Source organism: Seriola dumerili, unplaced genomic scaffold (genome assembly GCF_002260705.1).
Source record: "Seriola dumerili isolate Sdu_G_001 unplaced genomic scaffold, Sdu_1.0 BDQW01000088.1, whole genome shotgun sequence".
NCBI classification, from domain to species: Eukaryota; Metazoa; Chordata; class Actinopteri; order Carangiformes; family Carangidae; genus Seriola; species Seriola dumerili.
This window is the reverse complement of record NW_019174343.1, coordinates 9456612-9478139: the sequence shown is the minus strand read 5'-3', so window position 1 is coordinate 9478139 and position 21528 is coordinate 9456612. Positions and strand designations below refer to the sequence as shown.

The following is a 21528-nucleotide window of genomic DNA, read 5'->3' as shown; positions in this document are numbered from 1 at the left end:
GTGTCCACATTAGACCCCTGCAATGAGGAGAGCAACTTAAGAGTTCAACACCTCTGCTGTGTATCTACACTTACTCAGCCTTGAGTAGCCTCAGTGCAGTTAGAGCTGCAATAACAACAACCACATTAAGGCCATACCACAAAAGGACCATGCAGACCATGTTACCACTGTTTCTCCCTATTGTCTGTGAGTGTAGCTGTCCTGATATTGTTTATTGTTCAAATTCACCATTAAGCAGCAGTTACTGCCCTTTCTTTGTTCTCTAAATGTTCCTCGTTCTTTGTTCCGATACAGAGATATTTAAGCATTAACACGTCCAAAACAGATACCTAATGGCACTTTCACACTGACCATAGCTCTATGGCAAAGCAACTCAAGACACTACATTGTTGTGAGTGTTTTGCTAAAGGCTACGTGTAAAAAAAAAAAAAATCAACCCGGAAGTTTAGTTTGAAGGCCTATCAAACATCAAAACATGGTGCTTTCAGTTATACTCCTTTCAGGCTAAAATTGCCCAATTTAGAGAAATTATCATGGCAGTAATCTGACTGGTCCATGAACAACCCTTAATCTTTGACACCATCTTTAAACATCTGAACAATAAAGGACACCAGGATGTTATTCTGTGACTTAAGCTCATCTTTTAATACTGTCATTGCCTGGAAGCTTTCCCAGATAGGTCTCAACAGTCCAATAAGACTTTTAACTTTAGCTTGAAAATCCACAGAGTAGTCAGGTTGAGCAACAACACCTCCAGTTCTCTCAAACTGAGCAGAGCCCATCACTATTTATGCTGCGACTGGCTTTATCAGCAGTGGAATAGGGGCAGGGAATGGACACATACCGAGACTTTTCTCTCAAGGTTATTAAAACAAAAAAAAGATGACAATGGACTTCAACAAGGCTAATCCTGACCACACCCTATTGGATGGCTGCCCCTCTACTGTTGAATGAGAAAGGAATATCAATTATCTGAGTGTGAACCGTACTGAAGGTCTTACAAAGCATCCTCCCTGGCTAAAAAAAGCTCAGCTGCTCCACTTCCTGCAGCAACTGAGGCAAAACTCCTCCAACCAAAATCCTGTCAACATTCAACACCATATAAAATGTACCGAGTCATTTCCTCAGTATCAAGTAAGGGGGGCTCAAGTCCTCAAGTCACTCCAGCACATAAAGAAAAGAGGACAACAGAAAATATCACTCGCACCTCTCTTCTCTCCATTCAGGAAATTCAGCATCTACGAAGCTTTCCACTATTTATCCATTACTCTACCATCAGGTAGGACCCCCCCCCCCCCCCCCCAAAATCAAAACCCTTGTTGTTTTACTTGGCTGGATATATGTTGTTTTGAACTGTCCTATGGCTTTTTAAATATCTCTCTGTGCACCATGGCCTCGTTCCACACTGATGCATCCTCATTTTTCTTATGCAGATCTAATCTGTTCCAGCCAGTATCACTGGGAGAGAAATACTTAAGGTTTGTGTGACTAAATGGAGACAGTGATGCAATCAGCAAAAACAGAGAGGCTGACGGTTTCAACAGAGATGTACACAAAGAAATATTTGATTTCACCGCTTCTGTTCTCATTATTTCGGCTCCATTTGTGGAAGTCCTCGTTTGAAGCCACAATATGGCAGCGAAAGTGGAAAAAAAATGTTCTTTTGTGGTGGTTGCTTTGCTACTGGAACAGAGGCATCTTCATCGCAGTGCATCGAGCCAAAAAAATTCATAGGTGTGCTGTGGTGTGTGTTTAAGTATTATTTGTATTAGTATTGTGTATCTTTTGTGTGTAAATGACCTGCAAAGTGAGGGCATATGAAAAATTTGTTTTTAGCTAGTGGCAACATGCATTAATGCCATAACTGTGCACAGACCTCAACAAACAAACAAACAAACAAACAGACATTAAAATATGCAGAAATAACACTTAGAACAAAACTATAATTCCTTTAACTCCCTCAGCTTCGCCCCTGAAACAAACTATTTCCCATGACATCTTCTAGTACAGTGGAGAAAAATGTGTATTCTTGACTTTAAAAAAAAAAAAAAAAGGCTAAAACATTGTTGTCAGCCCTGTTTATCTGAATCTCTCTCTGTTGCTGAAGAGCAAAAGTAAACACTGACTGTGACTGAATTATTTCTGTAACTTATTTCACGAAGCATTATATTTGAAGAATTTGTCATTAGCCACTTGGAACCCTATCTATCTATCCATGAGACCGAAGCATCATGTTGCTTTATATGACTGACATCAATATATATTTGCACAAACTCCAAGCTCCATTCAGTTATATTATCAACATTCAAACAGATACCTTCCTGTGTTGTGAATTGTGCTGCCAGTACTCATGATCCCAATGAAAATCAACACACAACCCTGGAGCTCCTCACAGCTCATTGTTTTGTTTACCAGGTCAGTATTTAGACTGCATGGTTTCCTCCTCCACTTTCTGTGCACACAACCTGTCCAATGTGAAACAGCAGAGAGCCAAAGTAAACCAGTCATTACTGAAGAGAGTCAAATATCCTGAAAGCTGAAGAAGAGACAGATATATTTTTTCAGGATGAGGTGGATTAAACCAGAGCGAGTTGAGTATGGGGCAAAAGATTCGGATGGGATGCTAATATTGCCGTCTTTAGGATGTTTAAGAGGGTAATTGCTTCATAGCTGCAACAATGAGTCAATTCATCAATTAGTTGATTGACAGAAAATTAATCAACTATTTTGATCATCCTTTTTATTCATAAACTGGTTGAAACTGCTATTATAAACAGGTATTATTCACTATTTTCTGATTTTATAGAACAAGTAATGAATAAAATAATAGCTGGATTCATTGGTAATGAAATGAATCATTAGTTGCAGCCCTAAACTGTTTGCTAACACTTTAGCCTTAACTACTTATGAAGCAGATTATATTTAAGGCTTTGATTCTTCAAGGAGTCATCAAAAATTGATTAATGGACTCTTAAACACAATAAATGGATAGTATGTGTACTGCTCAGAGTCTACTTAATTCAAATGTTAAATTCAATTTTTTTTTTCAATTTTCTTTTTTTTTATTAAACCTGTGGCTATTTTCTTTTCTTTTTTTTTTTTACCATTTCTAACGTTCACCGTGGCCTCAGTACTGCCAGTCCACACAATACTTCAGGATTGGGCTTAGAGAGCATCCAGTTACACCATGATGTCTTTCAAACCACAATCAATACATGACAGCAACTGGTCACAACCCTCGCTGTGACCTTGGCCTGCCCAGTTTGTCTACACCGTCACTCAGTTTACAGAGGATCAATATCAGATCGTCTCCTTTCTGACATCTTCTCATCATCTCCACTGAACTGACTGAACTGCGTACATGGTTTATATCTTGATTCAAGGACAACATATTTTCATTTGTGTTGCAATATTGAATGCCACTTGCAAGCATTAACAACACATACCTGCTTCCAGGTTGTTAATTAACAAGATGACTACTAATAACAAATATATATATATATATATATATATATATATTATCTATAACTAGCTCTTCTAGAAAGTGTCCATCTCAGACGTTAAGAACACACACTCATTTCCTTCTTTGACTGTATATTGTATTCACGGGTCACCTCCTCCGCTAGTGTCGAACAGTCAGGGGCCTCTTACTCTACCTTTATGGGAATAAATTAGAGATAAAAGTGTTTGGATGTCTCACAATGAACAAACCACTCACTCATGCAAAACCTGAAACAGACAAATACTGTACAACAAAATGGATCATTCTAATGTACTTAATATATGGAAGATCTTCACCTCTTCAAGCACAACTAACACTCACTGGCAGACAAATCCAAGCACCTCATCTATATTTAATTGATGACTGACTATTTCAAGGGAGCATCTGCCCTTCTAATGTCGTGGTAGACTCAGACTAAGGTTGCTGACATTTGTGAAGGCAGAGGATGACACTATGATTAGATCTCAGTACAATGACAGTATAAGAAGGACCAAAATGAATACATTATTCACTTCATTGAAACATCTTCCACAACTCCATGAAAAACTGAGAAGTAAATTATGATCAGTTCAGCCGTGCTAGACCATGTAGGAGGATGGGACAGAAATGCTTGTATGGCAGTGGAGAGAAAAAACAGCTCAGCTTGGCAACAACTCAGTTAGAACGACAGAAGAAAACACATGGAATTAAAATTAGACACCTTTTTTTTTTTTTTTTTTTTTTTAACACAATGGCATCTAACACACATGACAAATGTGAAAAGGAGGCTGTACAGACATGCATGCAGCCACAACCTAGCTTCTAAAAATAACAGTGTGTGAAAAATCTGTTTATTTCCTACGCTTGCGTCCCCCCAGAGCAATAGAGCACCCCAGGCCCACATATCCCCCAGGCCTGGCCTCGCATTTCAGCTGTGACCTACATTTAATTCCCTCCACAAGGACAATGTTGGGCTTGACTCCTTGGACGACTTTGGATTCAGGGCTGATTGCCGAGGAGGGGTTTTGTTTGACATCTTCATTAGCTCCGGTTTGGTCGTGTGTTATGGCATTTGGCAGGAGCGTGGCTTCATCTTGCTTAAATCTCACCGTTCCCTTGCGTTTAAAAGATGCAAGTGACCCAGACTTAAACACCTCTTTCATATTGGTGCCAGGTTTTCTTCTCCTTTTGCGGACTCCAAAACACCCACAAAGCCTCAGAGAAAAAAGAGTGAACATGACTTATATGCTGATGCTACCAAATGAAAAAGAGATCCAGGTGAATGTGTCCAAATATCCACTGTTCAAACTGTGAAAACTGGTTCCACAACAGCAAGCTGTAGCAACCAAATTACCAATATATAGTATATTTACTGGTACCTTTCCTCTTGGATTAAAGAGTCAAATTAAAAGACATCTTGATTTAAACTGTCCAAATTGTTTGTCTTCCTTCTCTCTCTGAGGTGACAAAAACATTAAGCTGAGTAGCAGGTACCGGCGCACTGTGTGGTGAAAACACTAACACATTCGTTGACTTTTTGTATTTGCTGGACAAACTTGGAGGAGGATCTCACTGTGACCCCAGGCCACCCAAGACTTTCAGGAGAGTATCACTAATAGATTGCTCCGCCCAAAACAAAATTCTTGTCAATATCCATAAAAAAAAAACTAAAGAGCAGACAGACGGATGTCAAGATTTGCCTTTGCAGGTTGGATGAGGAGCTGATAATATCAAAGAGAATGGCGAGAATGGTGAGATGAGTGTGAGAGGTGGCAGAGGTACGGTTTGATTTACGTAAGATCTTGTTGATGAAACTAACAGTAATCGATGTTCATCTTCTTTCCAAAAGTCACACTCACACTGATGACATAACAGCACCAGTTAGAAAACTAGGGTTAATGCACATCTACCCTGGATATCACACTGTATGGTTATACAGTATTTAGCAACAGAGAGCACACCGCGGGTATTTCTGAATCGGGAGGTTTGCAGGAGCCTGCATCCAGTACAGTAATGTTTATGACAGGTTACATGTCATCCCAAAATCCAAAAAGGAGCCATTTAAAATAACTGTGAATCATCATGAAATACCAAAGATTAAATACTTTTGTCGTGTCACCCACCCGGTTAAACTTTGATATACTTAGCATACACTGAACGAGGAAAGTGACCTGACCAAACAAGTCAGTCAGGCTCTAAAGAAAACACACCTACCCAAACACTGTGACAATTAGGATGTGCCTGAACGCACTGTTTGTTTACATAAGTTGACAAAGTAAGATAATGTGTATTCTGGTCATTGCAAACCTCAAACATCAAATGATTTGACTCTAGACAAAAACACCAAATGATCAACACACTCTTTTTCCATCACGACCTATGTTTCCAAGCCTTTAGAGTGGGCCCACACTACACCGACAGATACACAGACTTCAGTATGACCTAGATACAACTTGTCTTCAAAAGTCAGAGGGTTCAGAGAAACGACATGCACAGTAAGGTGGAAAACACCTATAATTCAGAGCTTTGTGGGTTCATTTCATGGGCAATTCAAAATGCAGGAATGAAAATAACACATAAACAAAACACGGAAGAAAAAAAGAAAAAAAGATGATGCGTGTCTACGTATTCCTCGTGGCGAACTGATCAGTGCCATGAGTGAAAAGTAGGCCATCATAAATGTGTTTGGCAATGATTCATTATCATAATTGTTCTATTAATAGGCCCAGCTATTCTTATTCGGCTTGTGTTCTGGCATTCAGGTCATTCAGGACAGGAGTTATTTGAAAGAGTGCATTTTAAGTAGTTTGTGACTGACATGGAAACAATGGCAGCACTCACACACTCACCGTGTTTTGGGGAAATCATTTTTTTTCTAAAATGAATAAGACACATGCATCCCTCACAAAACGTTGTTGTATGTGCTAGGTTAGAGAAGAAGCTGTTATCTGCAAAGCCTGATTACAATTTTCATGAGCGTGACCCGGTGGATAGCACAGGAGCCTTTTGTGGTATACATTCCCTCTGCTGCCCTCCCCTCCATCGCTCCTTTCTGCTTCTCTGACTCCTCCACTTCATTCTTTCCTTTCTGCTCATGTTTTGTTTATTCCCTCTCTTACTGCTCGTCTCATTTGTTCCAGCGCTTCAAATCTATAACTCTAGCAACTCCCCTCCTTTAATCCTTTAAAGCCACTATTCATCTATTCTTCCTTTCATACAAAGAATATTAAGAAACTTAATACCACAGACTCCTCCACCCATCCTCTGATCTGCTCATTTGTGTTTTCTCTGTCTCCAGTACATTTGGCACATGTGATAACTGCCTGTGTGGCCGCGCAAAACTCTTCCTGCTTTTGGGTTTGACTGGAGGACAACTGTGGTTTTTCTCAAGCCGCTGACTGAGTCCTGCCAAAAGCCCAAACTCCATTTTCCCGCTCTGATGTTGATGATGTCATGTAATACAAAAGTACACTAAATAACTACTGTCTCACTATTAAATGACCAGTGATCCCACAAACCACATGTGAAGGATAATAAAGATCTCTATTATTTTACATGCAGTGAAACAGGAGACAAATCTTTAGGGCGGGAATAACACTGAATATATGCTACTGAGAATATTAATGAATATGTGCCATCAAAGTGTACACCAATTTAATACTGCACTACTAAAACACTGTCAGACTCATGATGGACAGTAAAAAAAAAAAAAAAAAGCAGCAAAATTGATCCAGCACAACCAGAGATGACGTCTTTTTTAATGCCACCTATTTGTGTGTGTTATGTTAGTTGCAGCTAATGCAGCCTCAAGTCGCTAGCCTCAAGCAGAGATGAGGGACGGGCCACAGAGGTTTGGTAAACTCACTTTTTCAAACTTGTAGTCTTCAGCACCAGCAGACACTGACTCAATTGACTTCACACAGCTCGCTCCCTCTGAGGCCACAAAAGGCTTTATACAACTTCAGTCGTACTCCCCAACACCTGTAAACACACTTTGATGTGTAAACTAAATCATCTTAAACATGAAATGGTGGCAATGTGGAATAAAACAAATCTATAGATTTGATACAAATAAGTCAAGTCAGGATACAGTCTGGTGTATTCTGCTTTAGCCTAAGCCTGAGGTATGATGTGTACACCTCTCCATAGTCTGTGCACGTCTTACGTGAGAGAGTGAAGCAAAGAGGTGAAGCAGTGAGCCAGTGTGATATGCAGCTCTGGCTTCCTCTCTAATAGAGATAGGTGCCTCAATATATAGCAATCAAATGCTTTCCCTTAGTCTTGCCTGTATTCAACTGCAAAAGAAACTGACCCGTGCACTGAATCATGCTGCTTTGAAATGAAATGTGATGACTGTGTTACATTAAAGGCAGGCCCAGTAGTGGATTGAATTAGCCTGCTGTATGTCTTTCAGAGTCCAGTCATTTCACTTTCAAGTCAAACTCATTGCACATGTGTCATCTACTAGATTTCCTGCACAGAGAGCATGCCACAGAACTGTGCAGAACCACAATGTGCCATATTTTCTCAGTAAATCATGCATAAACACTTCTACTCTGCAAGGTATTTATGGTTTGTGACACTAATGGAGGTAACACCAATTAAGTAAATAGTCATATCTGGTGAAATCTGGCAGACGTGGTTTTTCAGACTGACCACAGTTTGTTGATTATGTTGGGTTAACTGTAGCATCTGCCTTGAAATAAGTGGCCATATCAGTATATTATATGTGCTGTAGCTGATGGATGATCATAGAGAAGCAACGTGGATAATGGCCCTGCTCTGAAAATCTGGCAACATTCATAGACCCAACTGTTGTGCAGAAGCTATTACAGAAGCATTTCTCTAAATCTCCACAATAAACATGCTCTCATGTCAAGCTAGCCAGCTAGTCCACATTTTCCAAGAAGATTCTGAGGCATGTCCTCGTGGATAATTTTCAAGACACACGCTGCAGCATGCACATGCACACACACAAACACAAGGGGAGGGCTAGCAGACTGCCGTCAGATTCCAAAACCAAAACAGATCCATCCACCATCTTGCCCAGAGCTGGCCTGCCAGTGCTTCTTTTTTTTTTGGTGAAACACACACACACACACACATACAAAATGCAGGAGGGGTGACAAGCTGACAGGGGTTTGTTAGCTCGGCAGGGGGATGGAGCCATCTGTCCCAGTAAAGGGTTAATCCAACCAAAAGCACAGGCCGCAGATTCCAGCATTTTCCAGTCTTCAAATTCCTGGCTACGTTCTGGCTACATACATTTTTTTTTGTTTTCCTTTTTAGTTTTGTGAGGAGGAGGGGTTACAATTTTCCCGACCATCCCACCTGATTCTTCAAACCCCCAAAAATCTCAAGAGTCCTCCCCATGTGGCTATGGCAGGGATTTAAATTTTAAAGGGGCAGTTTGCTGCTGTGGCTTTGCAGTGATTGGTACGGACGCCTTTCATTAGAGATGTGTTTTGAGTCTGGGGTGGGGGGGGGTTGTTACTGCTCTGACTGGCTGAAAGAGGCTTGCAATGAAAAGACAACACACACACACTCACACACTCACACACCACAATGAGATCAAAACAGGCCTTTTTCTGGACCTGTGACATGCTCCATTTTTTTCTTCACAAGCAATTCTTTTAGCTTTAAATAATTCCCATACACAAGAAAGTGTCTGTGTGTGTGTGTGTCTGTCTGTATGTCGGGGGGGGGGGCATCTGAGGACCGGGGAAAGGGATCAGGGAGAGAGAGATATTAGAATAAGAAACACAAAAACCTGAAGGGCCAGTAGTGCTGTGTGAAGCTAAATCAGCCAGAAATATGCCTGAAAATGCCCCCCGCACACACTCACAGCCAGCCTTTGTCTTTTTATTCCACCCAGAAAAAAAGCACCATGGGCTTGCGTCTACCTACAGCAACATGGAAATGGAAAAGAAAGGCTTTAAAACGATCCATTTAAAGGGGCGGGGAGGGAGTGGGGATGGGGGGGATACAGATTGGGGGTGGCAGGAGGGGGGTAGGGGGGGGGGGGGGGTGTTCTCCCAGACATGAGAACGATTGATAAAGGAGAGAAAGAAGAAGGGAGAGAAAGAAAGAGGGGATGATGAAGGAGAGGGAGAGCTGCTAACCTTAGCATCCTGGAAGCTCCAGACAGACAAACAGGCAGACGGCAGTTTGCAGCTGGAGGTAATGGCTTCCAATATGATCAAGCATGTCAACAGATCACATAGCCTTAACACAGCCATCGCAGAGCTGGAGTGCTTCCACCAGAAACACACATACACACTGTACATACACACAGGGGAAGTGACACTTTGCGCCCACACACACACACACACACACACACACACACACACACACACACACACACACGCACACACACACACGCACACACACACGCACACGCACACACGCACACAGGCATCAAAGCAGGACACAGACAAACACACACAGACGCACGTATACCTGAGACAGACAGACACAGACACACACAGCTTCCTTTTGACCACAACACATCAGCCTCCATTACTGCCAGCGATGTGCCTCCGTCTCCCTCGCTCCGCTCCTGATGCCTTCCGCCTGATGCACAGCCATCCTCGCCGCCTGCCTCTCCATCTCTCTCTATCCCAACCCCCAACCATTAAATCACGGCAAAACCCTCAGCGTCCCTTCTCCAAATGAAACACACACAAAAACAAAATACCTCAGTCAGGGAGCCTGTGAGGGGCTTCTTCTCCTTCCCCCTACAGTCCACAGAACAACACCACGTCGACAGGAGACAGAGGGAAGAAAAAAATCCAATCAGGTGTGAATGAGTTGAAGAAAAACCAGTGCAGATTTACAGTTCCTTCTCCTTTTCACCCTCCCCTTCCTCCTCCCATGCGTCTGTCCTCTGTCCAGCTTTGGCTTTGTGATGCTAAGCTAATGGGAGCTAAGCTAAGCAGCATCCACACATTGGCTTATAATGCGCTCCGTCTCATACCCACACACACACCAATGCTAGGCTTCTGTCTGTCTCTCCCTCTCTCACTCACTGACTGAGCCCCGCTGTCTCCCATCTCACAGGCACCCACATGCACCCGCCCACCTCCCCCTCTTGCTCCCTCTCTCTCTCTCTCTCTCTCTCTCTCTCTCTCTCTCTCTCTCTGTCTCTCTCTCACTCCCTTTCCTTTTCTTGGTTGTTCACCCCTATTCTTCCACAGAGCCCATCAGTTTTTTCCTCTCCCCCTACACCTCTCTTTCTTTTCTCTTCCCCAGACACTGATGTCCTTCCACACAAAAACTCATACACATGCTCTGGGCGTTTAACAAGTTTCAAACAAGTCATCCTTGACCAACATGGAAAGAGGACACAAGTCAGGGGAAGAACTTTGAAAAAAAAAAAAAAAAAAAAAGGATGGGAGCTGGGACAATAGCAGGGGCAGGGAGGCATGGACTGGAGTGAGGCTAGAGCTGTGTGCATTTACATGTCAAACTCAAGAGTTAAGCACAATTATCACCAATAATTAAAGGTGTGACACAAGTACACAAGGGATATTAACACAAAGCCACCAGGATGTCAACAGGAATGAGCAAAATACAAAACAATCCCAAATGAAGCAAATCAAATCTTAGGATTGACACAAGATTCATCTAAAATATGGAAAATGTGAACAAGAGAAAAAAAGTGAGTCACACTGGCACAGATTAAGAGGGGGAAAAAAATGCAGCCCTGCATGTGTAGGATGCATCTTTTATGCTCTATGGTCAGAGGAGGGGGTTGGGAACCGCAGTGAGAAGATGTAAAAGGGAGGTGGGTCAAAGGTCGTGACATGTGCCATTCTATTTCAGATACCCCTTAAATGTGTCCTAAATCCACACTATAGAGTAACACTATGCTGGTAGTCACATAGGAAAAGACACAAAGCACACATTTAAGAATATCCAAAGATGTAATCATGCATACCAAATTCTCTCGGTTTGTGAGTGTGGTTTTGACGGACGCTATTGTTCCACTACGCAATGCACATAAGAAATAAAAGAACAACTCACAGCTGGAAAAAGTTAAAAGTAAACGTGAACAATGGTGAGACACCTCCGGAGACAGTTTGCGAAACTAAAATATTAAGTGTTAAACGTTTGGATTTAACTTGGCAATGGCAACGCATGTTACTATGCATATGAATACTACATACGAATTCCCAAAACAGCATGTTCTTAGTTTTATGTATAGTTTATTAGAATATTGTTCATTTGGGACACAGCTCTTTTCATAGGTAGCAGTGACATCCTGTTGCTTGATATTCTCAGTACCTGCAGTGTCAGGGTTTATAGAAGGCCCTCAAAAAAGATTTGTCAGCATCTTAACACATAAACAGGCCTCATCTGCAAGTTATAGCAGCAGTTCAGCCAGGCTTTTAATGTTAAACAACAATATTCTGCTTTATAGTTAGTTACCAGTTTATCACATTATAGTAAGACCTGTTGAAAATAAAGGTGTTGTAGGTAGAGTAAATATTAGAAGCATCTCACAGTCTAACACAATATATACTGGTACAGAGAACATAATCCTTCTAAAGCTTGGATTTATTGCAGGGCTGTTGTATTAGATCACATTAGATTTATCTTGGTGTCCCTAATAATCTCACAATGTATATTGTGATTTCAATTGCTAATCAAAATGATCTGTTTTGATAATTTCAATAAAAGTATTAAGTTTTAGTGTTTTGATATTGCCATATTGATTGGTAAAATTGTTAAATATCTGTAATATGTATAAAAATGTAAGAAGATTAGATCATACATAGTTAATTGGGCCATTGTCAGGCTGATAGGCATCATTATCTTCAAACTCCTTTAACAGATTAGGAAACACAGCATGAGCTGAGTTCCACAAATGGAAATTTCCCATATGTCAAAACAGACTTGGTAACAGAGAAGCACAAATAAGCCTCCACATGTAGAAATACATCCTACAGTACCTGTATTGGTGCAACAGCATTATTCACCTCTATGCCTCCACCTGGTATGTGTGTGCAACAGTGTCAGTGATCAAGTGTGTGCATACAATACACGCACATCAGTGTGTGGGTGGGGCAGTTGGGGGCCATGAATCTGGGGGACTCCTCCCATCATTCACTCTCTGTCTGACAACATTCCTTTGAATCCTGCAAGTGGTGTTAGAAACAAAAAAACTTCCCCACCAGCATCAATTCAACTCCTATTGTTTCCCTCAAAACCTTTGTCTGATCTACCTGCTGCATGCTGGGAGCCCCTGTTTCAAATGTAATCAAACTGATGTGGGTGTGAAAAATATAAACACATTTATAGCAGAAAGAAAAACAGGAGGAAAATTGTCAATGTTTATCAGAATATAATACATAAACATAGTCTATTTAAAATCATCAGGAGACATAACTATCCTAAAGGGAAACCAAATCCAACTTGTACAAAATTATACAAGACTCTTAAAGGACAATTTAGTATTAGAAATACAATTATTCACTTTTTTTTTTTAACCAAGCTTTAGATATTCTCATTTCTGTACAATGAATATAAAGCTAGCATCAGAAGGTGCTTAGCTTAGCACAAAGACCACTATAGGCTCCAGCTTCTAGAGTGTTATCAGTCTTCTCATCTGTCTCACAGCATGAAAGCGATTTCTAACGCAAAATATAAATATAGAATCCATATATGTCTGCTTGTATTATATGGTAATCATATATGCTTAACCATTAATGAAGGAAAACAGGTCCATGCCAGTACACATCAGTAGCCTAACAACAGTAAGTGAGAGACCAATGAAGTTTCTTTACTGATAGTGCCTCCTTCTCTCTACAGTGTCCACTCAGCTTAACAAACAATGAATTTAAGAGCTATTACCAAGTCTCGATTCACAGTTTTAAAACACAAGTTGTATCCAGCTGCAGCTGCATGGTGGAGTCCAATGTGGGGCAAAGCAATCTTTGTGATCGTGTAAATCAACTGAGAACTGGTATAACAGCAAGGATTTGTCATCGGAAAGACATTTCCAAATGTGTTTATCTAGCCTTGACAAAAAAAAAACATCCCTTATGTAATACATGTCAAACCGTGGACACACACAGTATTTGAATGACATCAGTACATCCTCTCCTCCGCCAACAAAGCCAAAGAGTTTAAAGTTCACTTCTAAATCTTCCTCTTGCCGTCGTTTGTCTTTCTTGATGTACTACCTTTTGCTTTTTAGGAATGGCACAGTCATTGTCACAGTGAGAGCGTTTCTTTTGTTCAGGTGACACAGTGTGATTGCATCTGTAGATGCAATCCGTAACCTCACCAAACCAACAGCAGGCTGACACGCGCGCATATCAGACCACGCAGTGACACAACCACAACTCACATGTGTACATATGTTTACAGTATGTTAGCTTGACTGGCTAACTATAGCCAGCATTGATTTAGATGTGCGAGAGTGATTTTGCATCTCTCCATCCGCTCTCTCTCTCTCTCTCTCTCTCCCTCTCTCCCTCTCCTCTCTGCCCATCCCCCCTTCTTGCCCCCCTTCTCTCCCACACCCAAACTCCACCCCACCCCCATCTCCAGCCCCGCGGCTTCAGCCCCCACCTCCCTCTGAGCCGTCCTCTTAGCCTATATACAGGTCGTCCAATCGTCTGTGCTGCTAGCCTTGCAATTCATCACACACACTCACATGAACACGAGCCTCTTCAAATCTCGCTCATTTGAGAGGCGAAGACCAAGTCATCAGCATCACAACAACCACAGCAGACAATACTGCTACTTGCCTTGATGCAGGAGAGACCAGGGCTCCCTTTTCAAGGCTCGAAGGCACAGAATGCCGAGCTTTAAATCAGGTATAAACCAAACACCGAAATCCTCTCTTCTTATTCTTATTCTTCTTCTTCCTCTTGCTACTGCTCTGGAAAAATGAGAGAGGAAGCGCGATACAGATGGAGAAAGGGAGCAGCAGTGGCGGCGAGAGGACGAGAGGCAGCGGTGTCATGAGTTGGGGGGTTCAGGAATGAGAGTGGGATAGAGGGGGTGGAGGGCAGGCGGGGATAATGGGAGATTGGGAATGCCGAACGTGCGGATGGGGTGACCACAAGGGAAGCCGACGGACGCCTCGGCAGATGGGGGAGGGTGGGAGTCCTATGGCTTCAAATTTTTTTAACAGGGTTATGGGAACATGAGTAGAGAGAGGGTAGTTTATGTTTAGAATTAATTTCATGAAATGTGTACATTTTAATGAATGAGGAGAGTTGCATGAGTTATAAAGACTTAAATATTTTGCATCTGTTTTATTTATATTTCATGTCGATTTTGGAAAGAAATGGCCAATCGCCAGTGAATGTGAATGAGCATACTGACTGTGTATTAGAAACTAGCCAAAGGTAAACTTGCTTTAGAGTTTAGCGACTGCTTCTCTACATGAAAATCATAACTCGGTTTTTGGTTTGCAGAGATATTGGAATGGTGGTGTGCACGTCTGGCACAGAGTAAACACTCACTCACCATCACAGTGTGAGGAAAACAGCATGCCACCCCAGCAAACACAGTTGGCAGAGCTCATTGGCAGTGCCAGTGAGGGATCGGCCCTTATTGCTTCCCTTCTGACTCCTACTAGTTGTTTAGGGCAGCAATGTGAAGGGGGTTGGAATATCATTGGGGGGTAGCACACACCTCCACAAGTGCTAGTGAAGCTACTTGCTGACAGGTAAAATCTAAGCTAAAAACATGATGTATTGTATTAGAGTCAACACATGGCATCTACACCCTCCCCTGGCCAGCACAGTGAGTTGGCAGTGACAATGACTGTATTACATAGGGAATATCCATTCCAATAACACACAGATGGTTATATTAATGACATATTATTGAAACACTTTAAAGACACCAGCTTTAATTATGGAAAAATGCCATTTAACATAATACATTGAATATATTTGACTATTATTGTACAATAGCTTAAAACAACAGCTGCTCCATGACAGCAATAAAACAGACTTATTTCGGTTTGATAAACACATGAAATGCTTTCCATCATTAAGACCAACTCCTCATTACACATGCTCATCTAATCTGAAAAAATAAATAAAACTGCAAACGGACTCAGACAAAATGTTAACTTACTGTAATAATTTATGTTGATAATTGTTGATAATTGTATTACATGTGCATTTTACAGTCAGTGAAGAAAACTCCACAACTTTTAGGAGTAACAGGCACTAAAAGTTGTGTGACAAAACCAAACTGCAGCAGTGAGTCTCTCATAAGTCTGCAGGCAGCAGGAATCAGAATAATATCCACAGCTAGCAGGCACTTTGGTACATGAACAAATCTGGCGAGCCCTGAAGCTCCCAGACAGTCTCTTCTGCATGGGCTGCAGTTCAGCATGTATGGGAAGTGTCGAGGGCAGTGAGTATGTACGAGAGCTGGTATAAGCATCAGCTGAGTTGAGTCGAGTTTGTACGGTTTGTGCAGCTTTGTAGTAGTGAATGGTCTCAGCGGCGAGTGCACACAGCTACAGTAAGCCCAGAGGGTAAAACATGTATCAGTCAGTCACCACCTGCACCGCTTAAAGCAAGGTAAACTTTGTCACACAGTACTTAGGTGAGCATGTAACACTATTTAAGGTTGTAATGCTTTGATTTAAATGGCTGGCAGTTAGTTTAGTAACATATAAAAGGCGAGCAGCAAGGAGAGTGCAAATGTTTTTGTCAGACTAGAGTGCAAGCATACATCTATTTCAAGGAAGCGGTGCATACCAATGTAGACTCATATCAAATTCATAAAAATACATAGAAAAGATTAGTTCATTCACTTTTAGCCAGCACTAATATGGACAAGAAGAGGATACAAGAATGTGCAGAAATGTTGGTAACCTGAGTTACCATTACACCCTCATTTAGAGGCATGAGAAGCTCCAGCATCCACAGAGACACTTCTCCATCTGTTTCTCCACCTGCTTGCTGTGCATTAATCACACCTACACCTACACATACACTTGGACAGTGCTTTGAACAACCTTTGGACATACGTCAACATGGACACACACTGAGGTCTCACAATCACAGGCCAAAGCAGTCCAGGCTATTTCATACACTAAGAGCTGTATTTGCTTTCCTATACAACTGCTATGTTAGCCTAGTGTTATTCTGAGTGTGAAGGGCATATGGGGGTATTTATTCATGGCCTGTGCCCACTGTAACATGCCCTCCCATAATACAAGAAAAAAAATTAAGCTGTGGCAAAGGATTTGTAAATTTTATATTTTGATGAGAGTCTCATGCTCCTCTACAAGTGCATGACAGCAAAACGTTACAGTCCTATAAAACATATGGCCTGGGGAACACCTTCATGCTTTGTTTACTGCCAGTAACACCAGGATTTTTTACTGGTGTGCCACTGACCACTCAGTGATTAAAATGGCCTTTATAGCCAGACCCCCACCCTCCACCAGTGTCTGGCTGACATATGGCAGTGGAGGTAATGCAGATAAAGTCGGTTAAACAAGCCTGAATACAGAGAGTAATTTGCGTGAGAGGGCCATGAATAAACTAATTGAAAAAAAAACAACGGATGAGAACGATTATGGGAAAAGCATGGGGGAAATGAGAGGTGCTCTCAAGTCCAAAATTAACTGTAAAACAAAAAATAAAAATCCAATATGCTAGAGTTTTGGAAAATATATGTTGATGGTGGAAGTGAAAATTTGTGAAAATAATTACCAAGAAAAAAGTTGTATAGTTTGAATACTCCAAATGACATTGCAGTATTTCAGAAATGTCTTTACAGTAGAAAGTGACACAAGTAGGAAATGTGGGACTGCAAAAACGGTGCAATTTATTACTAATCAGCAACTATCTTAATAATTGACTAAATATTTATGTGATGTTTCAAACAAAATGCTCAACATTTAAAGGTTACAGGTTCTCAATTGTGAGAATTTGCAGGCAGGGGATAGCTGGTTAGCAAGCTAACTTTAGGAGGAACACAATACATAGATGTCTTTGACAAAATTGTTATTCCTTCACAGTCTGTTGATAATTCTAGTTCATTTTTGAATGTTTAAACTTAAATATTTACATATAGCACATTTTCACAACAAATGATTCATTGATCAATCGATGAAATAATCTGAACAATAACCTGTATGAAAATAATGGTTTGTTGAATGATATCAGGTGACATGGCAGACATGGCCTTGTTGAAACTATTGCTGTCAGAATGATATGAGCCTACTGCATCTCAGCTCATTTCACTGTAAATATAGCAGATAATAAACATAGAACCTGCACACAGCCTATTCTGCAACTTCTACTTGTTATCTCCCTTTCCTACTCTTGCCTCTCTTCCTCCATCCTCATATGTGAGGCATGCTGTGTCCAAAGTCAGTGGGGAATTCCAACTCCAGTGTTATAACAGTGATGAGCCTGGCTCTGATTGGTCCACGCAGCTGATTTCACTGTTATAAGCAAATGAGGGAAAACACAAAATTGGCAACATGCAGCATGGCTCATCAATCTAACTGTCTTTCTAGGTGTTTTATCTGTTCCCTCAACAGAGGGAGTTGCACAGTTATCCTTCATTCATCACTCTGTTATTGTGGTGCTAACGTTACAATTCCACGTCCTTTGCTCCAATGCTGTCTTCAGGGGCTGGTTTTCACAGCAGGGAGGACTACAATACTTCAAATATGTGCTTCCATTTTAAAAGAGCAGCAGTTACAGGGGAGATATCCGGCATCAAAAAACAAATGTCCTTTAGATCTTTGCTATATCGACAGGGGGAAAAAGTCAAAGACAGGCTTTATTCCTGGATTACACAGCCAGGTCTGGGAGAGGAGAAACCAGTTAGTGACAGAGTGTGAGGGACTAGGATGAAGCCACAACGTCTATAATTACTGGTGCTATTGATCCTGTGGACATGAGATAATACTAGCCTACTCACTGTGGAGTCACCAACTTTTCCTCTCACTGATCTTCCCCATATTAGTAAAGCACACACTGTGCTGACTGAATGGATGAAAGGGTGATGAAAGGGTGATGACTTTACATGAACTCATTGTTGTTGTCATCTTGGGAGGCAGGTGGAAAAGTCCATTTTTTGAGGTAGATGTATAATGTGTGACACAACAGATCAGCCCACACTGTGAGGTTAGTTCCAAGGAGGATATGAAGTAATCAGCCTCGCTAACTGGAAGGCCAATGTTGGTCAAAAGGCAACTGGAGCCATGCTTGGATTAGACTGAAATAATGAGGCTTAATTAGATAATACAAAGTGTCTGTGTGAGGCAGCTACATGGATCTAACATTGATCATGCCTGGAGCTAAGACAGTGACTCACACTGACCTAACCCAAGGATTTTTATTTGTCTCTTTTATCTGGATGCACACAAAATAAATGACAGTCTTTGGAGTTACAGCAATGTTATGTGTTTACTCATATAAACAAAGTATTATCTGGATTTGGGAGAAGAAGCTCATATAAATGTGAGGACACGAAGAAGACGGCAGAGCAGAGCAGGAGAAACGTGAGGAAACTGAGGACATGACAGAACGAGGGGTTAACATGATCATGGACTTACAAGGCACGGCGTGACGGTAGAGGTTGTCTCGGATGGTCTGCTGCAGTTCGTGGTCAGCCGAGGACTTCTGGAAGCGCTGGCTCAGATAATGCTTCAGGTCCTTGTTAAGCTTGCTTCCTGTCATTGTGTACACAAACAGGAAAAATATGGTAACTGCATCAAAACTACTGAAGCAAAAACAAGGCTAGCAGACATAAGAGCATCACATGGCAGTTATAATTCACAGTGGAGTGTCAAATAGTCACACAGTTTGGCTCCCACGAAAAGAAAAATACAAGTTTATCCTGCGACCACAGCAAAGCTAGATGCTGAGTGCATAGCTGTGAATTGTACACTTGCCATTGTCACTTAGAGGGGTAACTGGCTGCAGGCTCTCCCTCTCCAACCAGCCAGGGCTAGCCAATTCTGAGACTGCTAGCACTGTGGCTAGCACCACAAACCAGCCCTCCTACTGCTACGCCATCTGGACCTCAGACACACATTAGGCTACTGAAGGGCAGCGCGGCTGGAAAGTGTCCGAGTGAGTGAGTGTGTGTGTGTGTGTGTGTGTATGTGTTTGTTTCTGAGTGTGTGTCTGTGTCTGTGTGTGGCCACTACAGCAAGTGTCAACATTACACGCATGTGAAAACACAGCACAAACAGTAGGATGACATGAGTAAGAGAGCAGAGATGTAAAACACATCCTGTCTGCTGTCACACAAAAGGAAAAGAATTGATAATTTACCTAATGAATATGACAATGGCTTGGTCTAAATTCAATAACAATATTCCTTCAGGCAACAATAAATATCTTATCACGTTCTATAATAGTACATGTCCCATTATTTATTAAACAAACCATTTATCTCCCATCTTTGCTTAGCTGCTGAGACCATTTTTGGTTGTCTTGGGCACACAACCAGTCATAAAAGGCCCTGGATCCTGTTTCCATGGAAACTGTGTGTATGTGTGTGTGCGCCTGTATGTGCATGTGTGTGTGTTTAATAAGATGATTGAGATTGCTAGCATAGTACAGAGGAGCATTCTGTACGGTTGGCAGAATAATTGTAGGTTCATATGGTAAAAGATACAATTGAAACACAACAGACACATCCCACAGACATGATATGACTGCTTTTTGTTTTAATGTGTGACCCAACATTTTGTCTGTCATTCATATCAACATGCGTGACAAGAGTGTGGAATGCTAACACTGAATTATGGTCACATTGCTGCTATCAGATTGTCAAAGTGTGGGTTTGAAGTTGTCAGACTTACACTGAAATATAAAAATGTTAATACAGAACCCGGGTAAAAATCTGTAAAAAGAGATCATGTCAAATTAAAGATAAGTATTTCTGTTTCTTTATAAAAAATAATTTATGGGATTTTTAATATGATAAAAGGCTTCTCAGAAACTTTTCTAAAAAAATATTTAAGTTTCCTTTTTAGGGATTCATTAAATCCAGACCTTTGAAATTATAAGTGATTAATTAGACTCTTTGATCATGGCTATTTATTAAACCATAATAAGCCCCACAGGTGATAGTGAATGTGGCAGTTTAGTCAACAGTCTGAGAAGAAAGGTCGAGTCTTCTCCCTGCTGCCTAAGCTCTTCCTGGGAGGAAACTCTGCTCCTGGCCCCGTCCCATCCAGACATATCACTGTGTTGTAATCCTCACAACAGGTCACAAGCCAACGCTCAGGCCAACAGAGAGCCTAATACACACCCTGATGTGCTCTGGTACACACCAATTACTGGAGAGCAATGGGCATTCCTCGCTAGCAGACCCCCAGCTGACCATGTGACCCTGTCTGGGTGCAGGGCTTGAGAAATCTGTAACATGACAAAACTGAAAAACATCCACCAACATACCTATACTCTCTCTTTATGTATGCTTATTTTGATGAAAACGGTGCAAAACAATGCATTAATGAAAATGAACAGACATCTGTCAAAGGCAGGACAGTGCAAATGATGGAAACGGTTATCACTTAGCGACGTGTTGATTATCTCTCTCCCCTCTGTTTCTGGACACTTTGCAGTAAAGGCTTGCTGACATGCGATATCAGGACATCTACTGATCACCACCTGGTGCTAAGAGATTGTATTTGCTGTAATAGTGTAATACAGCGTTTGAAAATTTGGACCCCGTGTCCACTGCTCACATAACCCAGGTTGGGACCAACGGCTGACATTCAAAGGATGACTTTGACGCAATAGAAAATAGTTTAGCTAATGTGACCATATGTGGATTATGTAGATGATTCTGTCTTCAGGTCAGCCATAAGGGACAGTTTAAGTGTGTAGCCATCCCCTCTTTCCTCTCGCCTGCACACTGTCATAATCTAAATTCTTGACCCTTTTTTTTTTAAAAAAAAAGAACACAGCACTTTTGATTGGCCTGCACTTAAGCGTTGGCTCGACCCAAAGTATGCATGAGCTCCATGAGTTAACTCACGTTGTGGCTACCCAACATAATGTGTTGTTGCTGGTCTGAGGTCAAAT

At 41.4% G+C, this 21528-nt stretch overlaps 1 protein-coding gene across 1 annotated transcript in view; it reads right to left on the bottom strand.

Moving 5' to 3' along the window:
- magi1 (membrane associated guanylate kinase, WW and PDZ domain containing 1) overlaps positions 1–21528 on the bottom strand; it is a 138681-nt gene that overhangs the window by 56703 nt on the left and 60450 nt on the right. Inside the window, exon 2 of the mRNA XM_022745048.1 lies at positions 19041–19157. Coding sequence (XP_022600769.1) covers positions 19041–19157 — 117 coding nt within the window. The remainder of the gene's footprint in view (positions 1–19040; positions 19158–21528) is intronic.